Genomic DNA, 19,697 nt, shown 5'->3' with positions numbered 1-19,697 from the left:
AAATAAAAGCAAGAATTGCAATTCTACAGCACTTTTCATGACCCCAAACTCTCCAAGTACTTTACAGCCACTGAAATGCTGTGGTAAGGTCGGAAATATGGCAGCCAAATTCACACAAACAGCAATATGATAATGAACAGATAACCTATTAAGTCTAAACGTTTCCTATTCTGATGAAAGGTCATCGGCCTGAAATGTTAACTCTGTTTCCAACTCCACAGAGACTGCCAGATCTGTTGAGCATTTGCAGCATTTTCTGTTTTTATTGTAATCTATTTTGGTGTTGGCTGAGGGATAAATAACAGCTAGGACAGAGTTTTGGGATCTTCTATGTCCACCTAAGAGAACAGACAAGGTCTCGCTTTAATGTTTCACCTGAAAGACAACAGCCCAAACAAAGCAGCGCTCCCTGAGAACTGCACTGTCAGCCTGGATTAAGGCTCAACTCTCTGTAGTGGATCTTGAACCCATGACCTTCTCCATAAACAACCACCCAACCATCCATTTATAGACAGCAATATAGTGGGATTCATGCAAGCCAATACCCACCTGGAACACACTCAGCAATGCCTGAGGAAAGTTATCAAATGTGCTCCTTCGCACAGTCATGTCATCAAAGTTGAACTTTCCACCAAACAGCTGCATTCCCAGCAATGAGAAAATGATGATGAAGAGGAATAGGAGAAGGAGTAAGGATGCAATGGAACGGACTGAGTTCAATAGAGAGGCGACCAGGTTGCTCAAGGAGGTCCAGTATCTAAGCAAAAGCAAAATAGAGAATGAGAAGAGGGAATAAGAATTAGAGGCCAAAACACATCTATTAACAATGACTACTTTAAACACTGAAGGAAAAGGAGCACATAACGGAGACCCATGGAACTTGGTTTATTGAATGGCACTCCTGACCAAAGAAAGCCATTATCAAAAACAAAAGCATACAGCACACAGCCAACTAGAGAACACAGGACACTACCAAGTGCTTGGCTCAAAGAGTGGCATGGGTAGAAGGGGCTTCAACTCATGAGGCACTGGCACCAATACTCAAAAGAGGGAGCTATTAATTTGGGATGGACTCCACTTAAACTGGGCTAGGATCACTGCCCTAACGAACTGTATAACTGGGCTGCAGAAAGGACTTTGAAATAAAAGGTGGGTGGGGGGTAGTTTAGGTATAGCGAGATTTAGAAACCTAAAGAAAAGCGTTGAAACTTTGAGACAATAGAACAGTGCAGCAATGTGGGTAAAAACAAGCAGAATGGGACAGGAAGGGGCAGAGAGTTTAACAGTAATAGTGCGTCAGTGAGAAATATCCATGCAGACAATTGTAGCAGAAAAGTAAAATTAAAGACTCTTTATCTGAATGTGCAAAGTATCCGCAGTAAGATGAATGAACTAGTGCCACAAATACAGATATATATTTAGATCTAATTGCCATTAAAAAGACATGGTTACATGGTAGCCAAGATTGGAAAATAAATATTCCAGGGTGCACAACACTTCAGGAAAACAGGCACAATAGGAAAAGAGGAGTAGCCCTGATAATAAAGGACATGAGGACAAAAATGTAAGGAAGAATTTTGGCTCAGAAGATCAGAAAGCAGAATGGGTATGGGTGGGGATTAGGAATAGCCAGAGTTAGAAAATGCTGAGTTTATAAACCCCCTAACAGTAGTTATACTGTTGATAGAATATTAAACAAGAAATTACATAGGTATGAGGGAAGAACTGGCTAAGGTTTATTGGGAAAATAGACTGAAAGGTATGGCAGTGAATAAACAGTGGGAAACATTTAATGAAACAATTCAAAATATTCAACAAAAATACATTCCATTGAAAAATAAAATCTCAACAAGAATGATCCATCTGTGGCTTACTCAGGAGGTTAAGGTTAGTATTAAATTAAAAGAAGAGGCTTATAATATTGCAAAGAATAATAGTAAGTCTGAGGATTGGGAGTGTTTTAGAAACCAGCAAAGGGCAACCAAAAAGATGATCAAAATGGAAAAAAATAAAATATAAGAGCAAACTAGCCAGGGATACAAAAATAGACTGTAAGAGCTTTTACAAGTATATAAAAAGGAAGAGAGTAGCTAAAGTAAACATTGGTCTCTTTGAAGCAGAGACAAGAAATATTATCATAGGGAATTAGGAAATGACAGTGGCATTAAACAACTATTTTGTGTCTGTCTTCACTGTAGAAATCACAAATTACATACCAGAAATAGAGGGTAACATAGGGGCTAATAAGAGTCAGAAAATTAGGGTAATTAATGTCAGCAGAGAAAAAATGCTAGAGAAACTTAAGGGACTAAAATCCAACAAATCCCCAGGACCTGGTCTTATTTCCTAGAGTACTAAAAGCTGCAGAGATAGTGGATGCATTGGTTATGATTTTCCAAAATTCCCTAGATAGTAGAACAATCCCAGCAGATTAGAAGTTACATCACTATTCAAGAAAGGAAGAGAAGAGACAACAGGGACCTGCAGGCTGGATAGTCTGCCACAGTCATTGGGAAAGTGTTGGAATCTATTATAAAGGAGGTCTTAAGAATACACTTAGAAAATCATAATACGATCATAGTTTTGTGACAGGGAAATTGTGTTCGATAAATTTATTAAAGACTTTTGAGAATGCAACTAGTAGGATAAATAAAGTAAATGTAGCATACTTGGATTTCCAAAAGGTATTTGATGAGGGGCTATACACAAGATAAGGGCTCAAGGAGTTGGGGTAATACATTAGCATGAATAGAGGATTGGTTTAAAGATAGGTAGCAAAGAGTAAAGATAAACAGGGCATTATCAAGCTGGCAGACCGTAACTAGTGGGCAAGGATCAGTGTTGGAGCCTCAACTATTTACAATCTAAATTAATGACTGGATGGGAATGCAAGCTGTGGGGAGGATACAAAGATGTTGCAGAGATATAGACAGTTTAAGTCAGTGGCAACAAGGTTGTAGAGAGAGCAAAATGAAATTTAGGATGAAAATAGAAAGTTGCATACAGGTACAGCGAGTGGCATGTTGGCCTTTATTGCAAAAGGATTAGAGTACAAGAATAAGCAAAGTCTTGCTACAATTGTACAGGGCTTTGATGAAACCATGTCTGGAATACTGTTTGGGTTTCCATATTTAAGGAAGGATATATTTGCACTGGAGGGGGCACAACGAAGGTTCACTAGGCTGATCCCTGGGATGAAAGGTTTGTCCCAGTGGCTGAGTAAATTGGGTTTATATTCTCTGGATTTAGAAGAACGAGAGGCGATCTCATTGAAACATACAACATCCTGAAGGGGCTTGACAGGGTGACACTGAGACATTATTCTGTGGCTGGGAATCTGGAACATGCAGGCACAGTCCCAGGATAAGGGGCCGATCATTTAGAACTGAGATGAGGAGAAGTTTCTTCACTCAAGGGTTGTGAATCCTCGGAATTCTGTACCCCAGAGGGCTGTGTTGCTTCATAATTGAATATATTTAAGTCTATGAGAGGCAGATTTTCGATCCCTCACGGAATCAAGGGATTAAGAGAGCAGACGGGAAAGTGGAGTTGAAGCCAAACGTCAACCATTAATGCACTGAATGGCAGAGCTGGCTCGATGGGCCATATGGTCTACTCCTGCTCCTATTTCTGATGTTCATATGAATACAACACTCTGCCAACAAGGGTGCGCAACACTCCGCCAACAAGAACGGGACAACATTCAGGCGTGTGCTGACAAATGGCAATTCACATTCATGCCACCCAAATGCTAGGAAATGACGATCTCCAACAAGAGGTTCTAATCATTTCCCCATGACGTTACTATCGCTGAATTTACCATCAACATCCTGGGGGTTACCATTGACCAGAAACTGAACTGGACCATATAAATATAAATACTGTGGCTAGAAGAGCAGGTCAGTGCTGGGAATTCAGAAGCAAGTAACTCACCTAACTCCCCAAAGCCTGTCCACCATCTACAGGGCATAAGTCAGGAGTGTGATGGAATACTCCCCACTTGCCTAGATGAGTGCAGCTCCAACAACACTCAAGAAGCTTAACACCAGGACAAAGCAGCCCACTTGATTGGCACCTCATTCGCCATCTTAAACTTTCGCTCCCTCTACCACCGATGCACAGTGGCAGCAGTGTGTACCATGTATAAGTTGCACTGCAGCAACTCACCAAGGCTCCTTCCAAATCATTGACCTCTACCACTCTAGAAGGACAAGGGTTTGGACACATGCAAGTTCACCTCATATGTCTTACACAATCCTTCACTGTCGCTGGGTCAAAATCCTGGAACTCCCTCCCTAACAGAACTGTGGGTGTACCTACACCACATGGACTGCAGTGGTTCAAGAAGGCAGCTCACCACCACCTTCTCAAGGGCAATTAGGGATGGGCAGTAAATATTGGTCTAGCCAGCAATGCCCATGCCCCATGAATGAATAAAGATGGATCCTTCTGCCAGTGGAGACAGTTTTGAATTACTTAGTCCAGGATTTTAATCACCTATATTTAAACTCTCATTATGCTTCTCTGCTGTAAGAACAACCTCAGCTTTTACAGGCTCTACATGTAACTGAAGACCTGCAGCCTTCGCAGTATTCAAATAAATCACCTTCACACCCTATCCAAGGCCTTGACATTTTCTCTGAAATGTGGTGTCCAGAGTTGAGCACAGTACTCCAACTGACGCCTAAACAGCAAGGGTTCAGTGTAGCCTCCTCACTTTTGTAGTTTATGCCTGTTTATAAAGCCAGATGTCCCATATGTCTTTGTAACAGCCTTTTCAACGTATCCTCCCACCTCAAAGAGTGTCTATGTACATCCCCAGGTCTCCCTGTTCCTGCACTACGTTGGCAATTATATCATTTAGCTGATATTGCCTCTGCTCAATATTCCAATCCTGATCCATGAAGAAGTACAGTGTTGGCTGCTCCAGAATTTACCGGGAGACTCAGGCCCTTCCCCCTCACCTATCCCATATGCCCTTTGGCCTCAGGAATGTCATGCCCTTTCATGCTCGCTAAAAGCTTTAATCATGTTTGACCTTTGCCCCTGTACACTTTTAAATTGTCACCATCCCTTTAATTAAGTTTCAAGTTTGATCTTCCAGTGAAGCATCCCTGGACTCAGCTGAAGCAAGTGGCAGGGTGAGTAATTCTGCTGATTCAGTGAGACTGGAGAATTGAGTGCTATTTGTGGACTTAGTATTTCTAGCCCACAAACCATACCTGGTGATTTTGAAGATCCTTAGGAGTCGGATACATCGGAGGACAGAGATTCCTAGTGGAGACATTACTCTCACCTCCACCAGAATAGTCTCCAGGATCCCAACACACACCACAAAGCAGTCAAACCGATTAAATAGAGAAACAAAGTAGGCCTGCAGGCCAAGACTGTACATCTTCAGGATCATCTCCACCGTGAACAGGGCTAATAACACCTTGTTGGCAGTGTCTACAAGTGAGAAATAGAGAGGGAGAGTGAGCAAAAGAGATAGAGAATAACAAAGACAGACAGAAAGAGTGATACTAAGAGAGAGAGAGATGGAGAGAGTGATATTAAGAATCTGTGATATTAACAGACAGGGAGAGAGAGAGTGCAACTGATACTGTTTGGCCGAGCAGGTTGAAATGACTGTTACCCTGGGGTGGCGGTTCTCTTATGAGGGCCGGGGTTGTGAGGAAATGGGTACAACTCCTACCATTGGAAAGAGCTCTTTTATCAGTGTGGGGGTGGGGAGAAAGTTGGGTGTTGGGGTGGAGTCCTATTACTCGGGGGTGGAGGTCCAGAGGGGTGGGACAAGGGTTGTGTATTGAGGGTGAATTCTATTACAGGGGCTGAAGGAGAAGAGGGGCTGGTTGTGTATGGGGGATACTCTATTACCAGAGGAGAGGCTGGTTATGTATGGGGAGGCTCTATGGCTAGTGGATGGGCTGGTTGTGTATGGGGGATACTGTATTACCAGAGGAGGGGCTGGTTGTGTATGGGGAGGCTCTATGGCTAGTGGATGGGCTGGTTGTGTATGGGGGATACTGTATTACCAGAGGAGGGGCTGGTTGTGTATGGGGAGGCTCAATGGCTAGTGGATGGGCTGGTTGTGTATGGGGGATACTGTATTACCAGAGCAGAGGCTGGTTGTGTATGCGGGTAGTGGGGGAGGGGTGGGGGGGGGCGGGGTTGGGGGGGCGGGCGGGGGAGGTGGGGGGTCATGGCTTCATTATTTGGGGCAATGCTGACTCTGGTCTTTACAGGTTCTGGTCTTACCCTGGACGTTGGTCAGCCAATCAGGTTGATGGTGATGCTCCGACGCTATCATCAGAGTGTTGAGAAAAACGAGGAATATCACCAGCCAGTAGAAGAAGTTGGATTTCACCAATACCCTGCACTTCCGCCTGAACATCCGATTCCACCTCTGACATCGCCAACTGCAGGACAAATTGAAAAGTCAATCCCTAGCCCAGCTTTATTTTAGGGCTAAACACCAATGCACCTCCATCCAAGCCCCAACCCTCCAACCATGTGCCAAGGCAGTCAGGATCTGTTGAGCTCCTCCCTCCACCCCCAATCTTCAAGGCTCCACTGACTCTTTCAGGAAAAGGCAAGGATTCTGAGGCCAGGCCCCAGTAGCAGAAGTTGTCAATAACCCAGGGAAATCAGGTTGCTCCACCTGCCCATAAACCCCCCACCTGGGTAGACAGTCCAGCCCAAAGAGTCAACAGCATAGTACAGACGTGCAGTTACATACAGGCCAACCTGGTGCAGGACACCAGGCTTCCTTCCCTGAATGTCATCAAGTGAAGCAATTGGATTTTTATGACAGTCTGACAGCTTCATGGTCATCCCACTAGCAGAAAAAGCTGCACTTCTGTAGTGCCTTTCAAAACCTCAGCAAGCTCCAAAGTGCTTTTTATAATTTAAATAGTCGTTTGGTCGTACAGAACTTGAGTATTGCTGAAAAAAGGGACTTGCTGTCAGAGGTTTTCATTTTGTTCTGGAAAAGCTGGATAATTTACTTTTCCAGTAGAGTTCATGATGAGATAGGCACATGGAAGTAAATTAGTCATAGAGGCGGTATAGGCAGAAATTCCAGGTGAAACAGTGTAGATGGGGTCGGCTATTCAAAACTGGACAGAGCCCCATTTCTGTGCTGCTAGGGGGATGAAAAGATGGCAGACGCAGCTTTGCAGCTCCACATGACAATATTACTGGTTCCACCAGCTAGGGGGGCATGTCACATGACTCCCACCTCTCCACTTTGGCTTTGATAAAGTGTGTGTATCCCTTTGTCTGGGTCCCTGAGATTCCATTAAGGCTTAAAGAGAGGTTTGCAGGGTCCTTTGTCCTAGCAGGTGAATTGGCTCTGATTGATCAGGCCTGGCTTATGAAATGTGAATGGCCTTTGTATAATTCCCTTTGAATTTGTCTCTGCAACCAGGAGACTTTGGTGTCTTTTCAGAGATTACGAGGTGCAAGTTTCTGTGATACTCCCTGGTACCACTTTTGTTTGTGACAGACAGACATAGCTTCAGTTATTTTAAAAGGTCATTGCTCAGTTTTTAAAATTTTAGAAATTAGCCGTGAGTATATATATATATATATATACTTTATAAAAATATATAGTGTGAGGTCCTAGACCCCTGACAGTTACCTCTCCCTAAATGCCCTTGAGGAAGTGATGGTAAGCTGCCTTCTTGAACCACTGCAGTAGGTACACCCACAGTGCTGTTAGGGAGGGAGTTCCAGGATTTTGACCCAGTAACAACGATATAGTTTGATCATTCCTTCATGGGATGTGGGTGTCACTGGCTGGGCCAGGATTTGTCACCCATCCCCACTTGCCCTTGAACTGAGTGGATTGCTAGGCCATTTCAGAGTCAACCAGATTGCTGCCAGACCAGATAAGGATGTTGAAAGGACATTCATGAACCAGGTGGATTTTTACAACAATTAATGTTACTGAGACTAGCTTTATACTCCAGTATCTTTTTGTTAATTATTTGAATTTTAATTCCACCAACTGCAGTACTGGGATTTGAACCCATGTCCCCAGAGCATTAGCTCTGGATTACTAGGCCAGTGACATTAGCACTACGCCACCACCTCCCCTTAGTTCCAAGTCAGGTTGATGTGTGGCTTAGAGGGGAACCTGCAGGTGGTGGTGTTCCCATGCATCTGCTGCCCTGGTTCTTCTAGGTGCTAGAGGTCACAGGTATGGAAGGTGCTGTCAAAGGAGCCTTGCTGAGTTGCCGCAGTGCATCTTATATGTGGTTGCTGCCACTGTGCATTGGTGGTGGTGAATGTTTAAGATGTTGATGAAGTACCGATCCAACAGTCTGCTTTTACTGAATGGTGTTGAGCTTCTTGAGCGTTGGCAGAGCCATACTCATCCAGATAGGGAAGAATATTCCATCACACTCCAAACTTGTGCCTTGTAGATGGTGGACAGGCTTTGGGGAGTCAGGAGTTACTCGCCGCAGGATTCACAGCCCCTGACCTGCTCTTGCTGCCACAGTATTTTTATGGCTGGCCCAGTTCATCTGGCCAATGGTATCCCCCAGGATGTTGATAGTGGGGAATTCATGATGAGAATGTCAAGGGGAGATGTTTAGATTCTCTCATGTTGGAGATAATCATTGCCTATCTCTTGTGTTGTTCAAATATTACTTGCCACTTATCAACGCAATCCTTGTATGTTGTCCAGGTCTTGCTGCAGGCAGGCATGGACTGCTTCGGTATCTGAGGAGTCGTGAATGGTGCTGAACATTGTGCAATCATCAGTGAACATCCCCACTTCTGCCTTAAGATGGAGGGAAGGTCGTTGATGAAGCAGCTAAAGATGGTTGGGCTGAGAACACTACCCTGAGGAACTCCTGCAGAAATGTTCTGGAGTTGAGATGACTGATCTCCAACAACCACAAACATCTTCCTTTGTGCTAGGTATGACTCCAAACAGTGGAAAGTTTTCCACCTGTTTTCCATTGACTCCAGTTTTGCTAGGGCTCCTTGATGCCACACTCAGTCAAATGTGGCCTTGATGTCAAAGGCAGTCACTCTCACCTCACCCCTGGAATTCATTTCTTTTATCCAAGTTTGGACAAAGGCCGTAATGAGGTCAGTGGCCCTGGGGAACCCAAATGTTTAATGTCTCGTCTGTAGGATGACAATCCTGACAGTCCAGTGCTGTCTCAGTTACAGACTGAGGTGTGAGCTTGGACAGAAGTGAGAGTTCTGCTCAGCTAATATATATTCTGGAATTTAATTCCGCAACTTGCAATGGTGGGATTTGAATTCACGGCCTCCAAATTTCAAGTCCCAAGTCCAATACCATGAACTCTACATCTCTATAACCAACAGTACATAAAACAAATAAACTCATTGCACCATTCTATCAGCCCTTCTCCACCTCCCTCAACTCCACAAGGCCAACATCACTGGTTGAAGCTGACCTTTTACACACTAATAGGTAAGGGACAGACTGGGATTGGTCAATGCCGACTTACTTGATGCGTGAGAACAGGCTCATTCCCTCCTTCTCAAGCAGTTCCTGAGAGGCCATGGAGCCACTTTCATCCGATGCTAATATCCCTGCAGAGAGGGAGACACAGTCACAATACTCACACATTTAAAAGTGCTAGCCTTGCCCTCTCAGGTGGCCATAGAAGGTCCCAAAAAAGAAAGTCTTGCATTTATACAGTAGTCTTCATAATCTCAGGACATCCCAAAGTGCTTCACACTCCACAGCCAATGAAGCACTTCTGAAGTACAGTCACTGTTGTAATGTAGGAAACATTGTACAGCAAGATCCCACTTACACCAGTATAATAATGACAAGATAATCTGTTTTGGTGATGTTGGTCAAGAGATAAATCTTGGCCAGGTCACCGGGGAGAACCTCCCTGCTCTTCTTTGAAAATTGCCATAGGATCTTTGCACCTAAGAGGGGAGATGGGGCCTCGGTTTAACATCTCATCCAAATGACACCGCCAACAGTTCAGCACTCAGTACTACACTGAATTTTCTGCTCACTCTGTGGAGTGGGTCTTGAACCCACGACCTCTGACTCAGATGCTTTTTGAAGAAGAGTAGGGAGGAGAAAGGTTTATGAGCTGATGATTTTGTTTGGTGTAAGTAGAGGTTCTCAAACTTTTTCACAAATGTTTAGAGGCTGGTGTGTAATGAAAACTACAGGGTGAGCTGCACCTACAGATACAATAAGAGTTCAGAAAAGTTGGCCAATTTACTTGACCATTTTCGACATAGTGACCATAATACAGTTAGATTAAGCATCATTGTGGAAAAGGACAAAGGTAGAACAGGAATAAAAGCTCCAAATTGGGGAAAGACAAATTTTGCAAAGCTGAGAAGTGATCTGGCAAAAATGGACTGGATGGAAAATCTACTTCATGGAAAATCAGTGAGAAATCAGTGGGAGGCATTTAAAAGCGAGATTCTACAGGCACGGTGTGGACGTGTCCCAACAAAGAAAAAGGGTGGTACTGCCAAATCTAGAGCCCCCTGGTTATTCAGAAGCATAGAGGGCAAGATAAAGCAGAAAAAGAAAGCTTATTACAGTCACAAAAGACTTAATACTGTAGAAAGCCGAGAGGAGTATAGAATGTACAGGGGTGAAGTAAAAAAGGAAATTAGGAAAGCAAAGAGAGGATACGAAAAAATATTGGCAGGCAAAATCAAAGAAAACCCAGAGGTGTTCTATCAGTACATTAAGAGCAAGAGAATAACTAAGGAAATGATAGGGCCTATCAGAGATGTACATGGTAACTTATGTGTTGATGCTGAAGACGTGGGCAGGGTTCTCAATGGAGACTTTGTCTCTGTCTTCACTTAGGAGCAGGTGATGCAGACATTCTAGTTAAAGAGGAGGAGTGTGAAATATTAGATACAATAAGCATAGTGAGACAGGAAGTACTGGAGGGACTGGCATCCTTGAAGGTGGATAAGTCACCGGGGCCGGATGGATTGCATCCCAGGCTGTTAAAGGAAGCCAACGAGGAAATAGCAGATGCTCTAAGGATCATTTTCCAATCCTCATTAGATACAGGTGAGGTACCAGAGGATTGGAGGTCTGCAAACGTTGTACCATTATTTAAAAAGGGCGTGAGGGATGGGCCAGAAAATTACAGGCCAGTCAGTCTGAATTCGGTGGTGGGAAAATTATTGGAATCAATTCTGACAGGATAAACTGCCACTTAGAAAGGCATGGATTGATCAGGGATAGTCTAAAAGACAGCACCAACAGTTCAGCACTCCCTCAGTACTGCACTGGATTTTCGAGGCCCCATCTTCCCTCTTGGATGTTAAGATCCTGGGTATTGTTAAGGGAATGTCATGTCTTACTAATTTAGTCAAATCTTTTGAGGAAATAACAAGGAGGATTGATGAGGGTAGTGCAGTGGATGTTGTCTACATGGATTTCAGCATTTTACAAGGCCCCAAATGGCAGACTGGTCAGAAAAGTGAGGTCTCATAGAATACAGGGGAAGGTGGCGAGTTGGATCCAAAATTGGCTCAACAACAGGAAACAAAGGGTAATGGTTTATGGATGTTTTTGCGAATGGAAAGCAGTTTCCAGTGGTGTTCCATCGGGCTCAGTGTTGGGTCCCTTGCTGTTTGTTGTATACTAATGATTTGGACTTAAATATGGGAGGCATGATTGCAGATGACACAAAAATTGACCGTATAGTTGATAGTGAAGAGGATAGCTGTAGTCTCCAGAATGATATCAATGGTTTGGTTGAGTGGGCAGAAAAGTGGCAAATGGAATTCAATCCAGAGAAGTGTGAGGTAATTCATTTGGGGAGGGCAAACAAAGCAAGGGAATACTCAATAAATGGGACAATATTGAAAGGAGCTAAGGAAGCGAGAGACCTTGGAGTGCATGTCCACAAGCCTCTGAAGATGGCAGGCCAGGTGAACAAGGTGGTCAAGAAATGGCCCTTTTCTTTATTGGATGAGGTATTGAATACAAAAGCAAGGGATGTAATGCTGGAACTGTATAAAACGCTGGTTAGGCCACAGCTGGAATTGTGTGTACAGTTCTGGTCACCACATTACAGGAAGGACATAATTATTCTGGAGAGAGTGCAGAGGAGATTTACAAGAATGTTGCCAGGCTTGAAAATTACAGCTATGAGGAAAGATTGGATAGGCTGGGGTCATTTTCCGTGGAACTGTGGAGGCTGAGGGGTGACCTATTTGAGGTGTACAAAATAATGAGGGGCCTCGATAGGGTAGACAGGGAAGATTTGTTTCTCCTAGCTGAGGGGTCAATTACCAGGGGGCACAGATTTAAGGTAATTGGTGGAAAGATTAGAGGGGACGTGAGGAAAAACTTCTTCACCCAGAGGGTGGTGGGTGTTTGGAATTCGCTGTCTGGTTTGTTGGGGGAGGCAGAAACCCTCAACTCATTTAAAAGGCACTTGGATCTGCTGCTGAAGTGCTGTAACCTGCAAGGCTACGGACCAGGTGCTGGAAAGTGGGATTAGAATGGGTGGATTTTTTTTTTCTTTTTCGGCCAGTGTAGACACAATGGGCTTAATGGCCTCTTTCTGTGCCAGTGAAATAACTTTCCTATGGTTCTATGGTTAAGGGGTGGGTCATAGCTATGGGGCATCATGTCTCCAGAACAATTTGCAGGGTTGGGTTGTAAATGTCTCAGCCAAAGCAACTGCCCCTGGCCCAAAGGACTCACTTAATTCCTCACCTTCTCCACGGTTGATGTGATCTAAGTCAATATCCTCAGCGTGTGTGATCCAGTCAAGGTAACCCTTCAGGTCCTCATCCAGCTGCTGCTTCTCTCTGAACTTCTGGAAATCGCCCCGTGACTTAGCCTTCTCTCTCTCTCTGGAGAACTCCCTGAATCACACACAGAAGGTCACAGATCATTTTTCCAGAAGGGACACATGTTCCTTTGACTCAGTCATGGGTTCAAGGCCCGCTCCAGAGACCTAAGCCTATTAACTAGGCTGACATTGCCAGTGCAGCACAATGGGAGTGTTTCACTCTCAGAGATGTTGTATTTTGGGTGAGACTTTTGACTGAAGGGCCAGTTCCATAAAAATAGCGAGTGCACTTTAAAATTAATTGTACGAAAAGTAACATCAGCTGTTTCTTTTAGATTTCACCATTTAATGGTATTTCCACTCCATTCTCTTGCTTCACAAAACCCTATATTGAACTGAAACTGACCCCTGAATGACTCTCCTGCCAGTTGGATATAGTGCTGGAATAGAGCTGCGATATGACAATCCCTGAACAGGAAACCTTCCCAGCCTGCAAACTCTCCTGGGAATGGGAAGTGAAATAGCTCAGGTTCACAGGAGGAACTCAAAGTCCCAATCACTTCCGACATTACATGCTGATTGAAACAAAGTCTGGGTGAAAAGCACCAGCAATCATAGGGAGAGAAGTTGGCCAATTCACCCCTCAAGCCTGTTCTCCTTTCACTGTTTCATGCTCACTTTTACCGAGGTCAGATTTTTAGTTCCACATTTTCCTTTCAAATGAATTCAGATTATTAGAGGATATGGGAATGAAGAGAGTGTGGTTTGACTGGGTGCAATATTCAAGGGTATGTGGAGAGACAAGGGAGTGGGATTAGACTGGGTGGGATAGTAAAGGGTGCGGGGAGTGGGATTAGATTGGGTTGGATATTAAACGATGTGTGGAGTGAGGGGGGACTGGGATTAGACTGGGTGGGATATTGAAGGATTTGGGATGTGACGGGGGAGTGGGATTACACTGGGTGGGATATTAAAGGGTGTGGGGAGCGAGGAGAGTGGAATTAGACTGGGTGGGATATTAAAGGCTGTGGGGAGTGGGGTTACACTGGGTGGGATATAAAAGGGTGTGGGGAGTCGGAGATAGTGAGATTAGACTGGTTGAGATATTAAAGGGTGTGGGGAGTCAGGGAGAGAGTGGGGTTAGAATGGAAGGGGTATTAAAGGCTGCGGTGAGTGAAGGGGAGGGGCATTAGACTAGGTGGGATATTGAAGGCTGTGGGTAGTGATGGGGCAGTTGGATTAGACTGGGTGGGATATTAAAGGCTGCAGGGAGTGAAGGTTGGATGGGATTAGACTGGGTGGAATATTAAGGGGTGCGGAAAGTGAGGAGAGTGGAATTAGAATGGGAGGGATATTAAAGGCTGCGGGGAGTGAGTGGGGAGTGGGATTAGACTGGGTGGGATATTAACTGGCACGTGGAGTGAGGGCACAATGGGATTAAGATGGGTGGGATATTAAAGGCTGCGGAGAGTGAGGGTTGGGTGGGATTGGGTTGGGTGGGATTAGACCGGGTGGGATATTAAGGAGTGCGGAAAGTGAGGAGAGTGGGATTAGACTGGGTGGAATATTAAAGGGTGTGGGGTGTCAGGGAGAGAATGGGATTAGACTGGGTGGCATATTAAAGGCTGCGGGGAGTGAGAGGGGAGTGCGGTTAGACTGGGTGGGATATTAAAGGGTACGGATAGTGAGGAGAGTTTGATTAGACTGGGTGGGATTTTGAAGGGTGGGGAAGTGAGAGGGGAGTGGTATTAGACTGGGTGGGATATAAAAGGCTGCGGGGAGTGAGGGGGAGAGTGGAATTATACTGGATCAGATATTAAAGGGTGCGGAAAGTGAGGTGAGTGGGATTAGATTGGGTGGGATATTAAAGGGCGTGTGGAGTGAAGAGGAGAGTGGGGTTAGACTGAGTGGGATATTGAAGGGTGTGGGGGAGAGGACATTGGGATTTGACTGGATGGGATATTAAACCTTGCGGGGAGTGAGGCGGAGAGTGGGGTTAGACTGGGTGATATTAAAGGCTGCAGGGAGTGTGGAGGGTGGGATTAGATTGGGTGGGATATTTAAGGGTGCAGCGAGTGAGGAGAGTGGGGTTAGACTGTGGGGTATTTTCAAGGATGCGGAGAGTAAGGAGGGGGTAGGATTAGACTAGGTGGGATGTTAAAGAGTGTGGGGAATGAGGGGAAGATTGGGATTAGTCTGGGTGTGATATGAAAGGGAGCAGGGAGTGAGCAGAGAGTGGGATATTAAAGGGTGTGGGGAGCGAATGTGAGAGTAGGATTAGACTGGGCGGGATATTGAAGGGTGTGGGGAATGAGGTGGTAGTGGGATTACACTGGGTGGGATATCGAACGGTGTGGGTGTGAGGGAGTAGTGGGATTAGACAAGGTGGGGTATTAAACACTGTGGGGATTGAGGGGCAGTGAGATTAGATTGGGTGGGATACTAAATGGTGTGGGGAGTGAGGAGAGTGTAGTTAGACTGTGTGGGATATTAAAGGGTGCCAGAAGTGAGGGGGAGAGTGGGATTAGACTGGGTGGGATATTGAAGGATGTGGGGATTGAGGAGAATGGGATTAGACTGGGTGGGATATTAAAGGGTGCGGGGAGATGGGGGGTAATGGGGTTAGAGTGGGTGGGATATTTAAGGGTGTGGGGAGTGAGGACAGTTGGATTTGACTGGGTGGGATATTGCCATGAAGAGATATTAATGTGTATAATGTTATTGGAAATCATTTTTAAATTGGATTTATAGTAGGGTGTGTGTCTGTATGTGGTTTAATTGGATTAAAACCAGCTAATCTGGGTGCTTTGACAAATAGTCGTTTGAGATGTTAATTAAATAAACATAAAGCTAGAAGGTAATATGTACATTTGCATTTGTTGAATAAACCATTCAAAACAAGGAAGTAAAATCTTGCACCTAGCTAAGAGACACCAAGCAATGTGTTTATATTACTAATAAAATTGGTGCTATCAAAGAGGTTTTATTGTTAAAAGAGGTGGAGTTCAAAGACCTAGTGATACAATGAGAATTTACATTGAACAAGAAGGCTAGGTATAAACAGAAAGGAGCTTTATATGTGCAGGTCTGAGGCATGTAAGATTGTAAGCTCTACAACTATATCTGCAAAGGAACCAAATTGCAAGGAACCTCATTTTGACATTGTAAGGTCAAATTTGCTTTGCCTGGTGTCTGTTCAAAGTCTGTGGGTTATTGCTGCCTTGGTGAAGATTTACCTGGGAAAGATTAATTTGGGGATTTGTTTAAAAATTAATATGGTAGTAATTTGTAGACATGTATATGTGTTTAATTTCTTGTTAAATTAATAAATGTTTAATTTAGTTTATAGAAAAACCTCAAGGTTTGGTGGCTTCTTTTCTGAACTCAGAGCTGCATTTCAAACGTAGCAATTAAAAATATAGAGTATCACAGTTGTTCAAGTTTCCCTCTGGGATTTAAACAACTCAGCCTTTACCAACTGCTGTGTCATAACAATATTAAAGGCTGTGGGAAGTAGGCGGGGTTATACTGGGTGAGATATTCAAGGGTGCGGGGAGTGAGAGGGGAGTGGGATTAGACTGAGCAGGAAATTAAAGGGTGCAGGGATTGAAAAGAGTGGGATTAGACTGGGTGGGATATTGAAGGGTATGGGGAGTGAGGATGAGAGTGGGATTAGACTGGGTGGGATACTGAAGGGTGCAGGAGAGAGGGGAGAGTGGGATTAGACTGGGTGGGATATTTGAGGGTGCGGCGAGTGAGAGGGGAGTGAGATTAGATTGAGTGGGAAATTAAAGGGTGTGGGGAGTGAGAAGAGTGGGATTAGGCTGGGTGGAATACTGAAGGGTGCAGGGAGTGAGGAGGAGAGTGGGATTAGACTGGTTGGGATATTGAAGGGTGCGGGCAGAGAGGGATGAGTGGGATTAGACTGGGTGGGATATTAAAGGGTGTGGGGAGTGAGGAGGAGAGTGGGGTTAGACTACGTGGGATATTGAAGGGTGTGGGGAGTGAGGAGAGTGGGATTAGACTGGGTGGGATATTAAAGGGCGTGTGGTGAGGAGGAGTGTGGGGTTAGACCAGGTGGAATATTGAAGGGTACGGGGGTGAGCAGGAGAGTGTGTTTAGAGTGGGTACTTTGAGCAGAGAACAACATTGGCATTAATTTGATGGGCCGCAGCTGCTTCAGTACTGGAACATTCTATAGCTGCAGACTCACCCACTCAGGACACCCAGTACGAGATTGAGCACGAAGAATGAGCCCAGTAGGATGAGGCTGACAAAGTAGATCCAAGGCCACTCGTTTCCAATAGCATCATTGACCTGCAGGGAACAGACAAGGGGCTTAGCTGGCTGGAAGGGCAAACTGGGGGAGTTAGTCGAGGGAGGCGGCAGCATTGGCAGGATAGGGATCTTTTAGACAGTAGTTAGCCAGGGATTGGGCCGGTGAACCGATGGTTAGCCGGGGGTTGGGCCGGTGAACCGGTGGTTAGCCAGGGATTGGGCTGGTGAGACAATATAAAATAAAGAGTCCAACTCTAATGGGTGCAGGAGCAGAGGGACCTGGGTGTATATATGGGCACAGATTTAAAGTAATTGGCAAAAGAAGCAAAAGTGATATGTGGAAAAATGATTTGACAAGTGGTTAGGGTCTGGAATGCTCTGCCTGAGAGCATGATGGAGGCAGGTTCAATCAAAGCATTCAAGGTGGAATTAGACTGTTATCTGAAAAGGCAAATGTGCAGGGTTAAGGGGAGAAGGCTTGAAAATAGGACAAAGTGAATTGTTCATTCCAAGAGCCAGTGCAGACATGATGGACTGACTGGCCTCCTTCTGCACTTTAACAATTCTGTGATTCCGTAGCTGACAGCAAGAGTCCAAAAGTCCTAGCTCCAGGGAGCAGAGTCGGAGGGCGGAGTTCCAGAGCGGTGAGTATAAAAAGGCTGTGTTGCCTATATAGTGCCAGGGTTCAGGGCTGGAGAGGAATTTGGAGTGGGAGGGGGAGGATTCAGTTGTTGTGGACCAAGTAGGTACCAACAACACAGGTAGAAGTAGGAAAGAGATTCAGTTTAGGGATCATGAGCAGCTAGATGCTAAATTAAAAAGCAGAACCTGAAAGGTAATAATCTCTGGATTATCACCTGAGACATGAGCAAATTGCCATAGGGTAAATAAGATTAGAGAGTTAAATGCGTGGCTCAAAGGCTGGTGTGGGAGATGTGGGTTTCAATTCCTGTGGCACTAGCACTAGTACTGGGGAAAGTGGGAGCTGTGCCGTTGGGATGGTGTACACCTGAACGTTGCTGGGACCAGTGTCCTGGCAAGTCGTGTAACTAGAGCAGTAAAGTGGGCTTTAAACTAAATTGTGGGTACAAGCGATCATGTGAGGGAAGAACATTAAAGGGAAAGGACAAGGTAAGAGAGCAAGGTAGCATCAGGGGAAAGATAATCAAAGTGGGGCAGGAAGGGACAGAGAATACAAATTTAAGAGTGCACCAGCAGATAAGGCCAGAGATTGCATAAATAGTAAAAAGACAGAAATAAAGGCTGTTTCTCAATGTGCGTAGCATTTTTAATTAAATGGCTGAATTATCAGCTCAAATAGAAATAAATATTTATGATCTGATGGGCATTACAGAAATGCGGCTACAATGTGACCAAGGGTAGGACCTAAATATTGAAGGTACTTGACATTTCAGAAGGACATGCGGTTAGGAAGAGGTAGTGGGCCAGTGAGCACAAGTGAGTAAGCCCGGTAAACTGGGTAAGGTTAGGTGGGTACAGTTCGGAGGATAAGGTTAGATGAGTAGGTGGATGAGGTGATAGGTGATAGGTGGGTGAGTTGGTAGACAGGTCAGATTGGGAAGGTGGTTGGTGGAAAGGTAGGGGGATTGGTCAGTTCAGGTTCGGGGGGCTAGTTGGGTGGGGTCAGATTGGAAAGGTGGTCGGCTCGGGTCAGGGGGGGGAGTCGCGCCAGGTCAGGTCAGCAGGTAATCGAAGGGGATGGTTCGGTCTGGTCAGTTGGCGGGGGGTGGGGGGGTGGTGGGTGTAGTCAGGTGGGGTAGTTGGGCCAGTTCGGGTCGGGTGGGGTAGTCGCATGGTTGGGGAATTGTCACGGAATAGTTTAGGGAGTCACTTTTGTAGTTAGCCAGGTTAGACTAGGTTTTAATCTGTTTAATATTTTGTGGGTAAAGATTCAACCAAGTACCACGAAACTGATCAAAGTGTGGGATTTTCCAGTCCCACCTATCGATGGGATAATCCAATGGACCTTGGCTGGGCCGCTGAATCTCCCACAGCGGATCCTGTCATGATGCGGCTGGAAAATTCCACCCATAGTCTCCTACTCTAGCTCAGAGTTGGTGACATTCAGGGAGGGTCCCAGGGAGCTGGGGAATTGCCCATCGGAAGTTGAAACTTCCTGGGTAATTCCCATGGAGGTCCGTGCAATAGGACTTCTACAGAGTCCCAATGTGCATTTTCAGTCTAGGACAATCCAGAGGCTGGAAGATTTGGACATGGAATCAGTTTGGGAAGAGATAATAAATAGGCAAAGGAAAAAAGTCGCTTGTGGGAATAATTTATAGGCTCCTAACAGTAACAACATGGCAGGGTGGAGCATACATGAAGAATACCCCGGGAGCGGGGTGTCGTTGAGTCGATCCCCTGGGAGCAGGGTGTCGTCGAGTCGATCCCCCAGGAGCAGGATGTGGTCGGGTTGATCCCCCGGGAGCAGGATGTGGTCGGGTTGATCCCCCGGGAGCAGGATTTGGTCGGGTTGATCCCCCGGGAGCAGGATGTGGTCGGGTTGATCCCCCGGGAGCAGGATGTGGTCGAGTCGATACACTGGGAGCAGGGTGTCGTCGAGTCGATCCCCCGGGAGCAGGATGTGGTCGGGTTGATCCCCCG

The 19,697-nt window shown here is 45.3% G+C and overlaps 1 protein-coding gene across 1 annotated transcript in view; it reads right to left on the bottom strand.

The window, feature by feature from the left end:
• Positions 1-19,697, bottom strand: part of LOC144683184 (voltage-dependent L-type calcium channel subunit alpha-1S-like) — a 258,879-nt gene that overhangs the window by 213,075 nt on the left and 26,107 nt on the right. The window contains exons 3-8 of the mRNA XM_078546145.1: positions 17,008-17,111; positions 12,716-12,867; positions 9,495-9,579; positions 6,259-6,419; positions 5,223-5,448; positions 550-757 (exon numbers count right to left, since the gene is read on the bottom strand). Coding sequence (XP_078402271.1) covers positions 550-757; positions 5,223-5,448; positions 6,259-6,419; positions 9,495-9,579; positions 12,716-12,867; positions 17,008-17,111 — 936 coding nt within the window. The remainder of the gene's footprint in view (positions 1-549; positions 758-5,222; positions 5,449-6,258; positions 6,420-9,494; positions 9,580-12,715; positions 12,868-17,007; positions 17,112-19,697) is intronic.

This window comes from Cetorhinus maximus, chromosome 8 (genome assembly GCF_964194155.1).
Source record: "Cetorhinus maximus chromosome 8, sCetMax3.hap1.1, whole genome shotgun sequence".
NCBI classification, from domain to species: Eukaryota; Metazoa; Chordata; class Chondrichthyes; order Lamniformes; family Cetorhinidae; genus Cetorhinus; species Cetorhinus maximus.
Note: the sequence above shows the minus strand (reverse complement) of the source record. Positions and strands in the feature narration are given on the sequence as shown.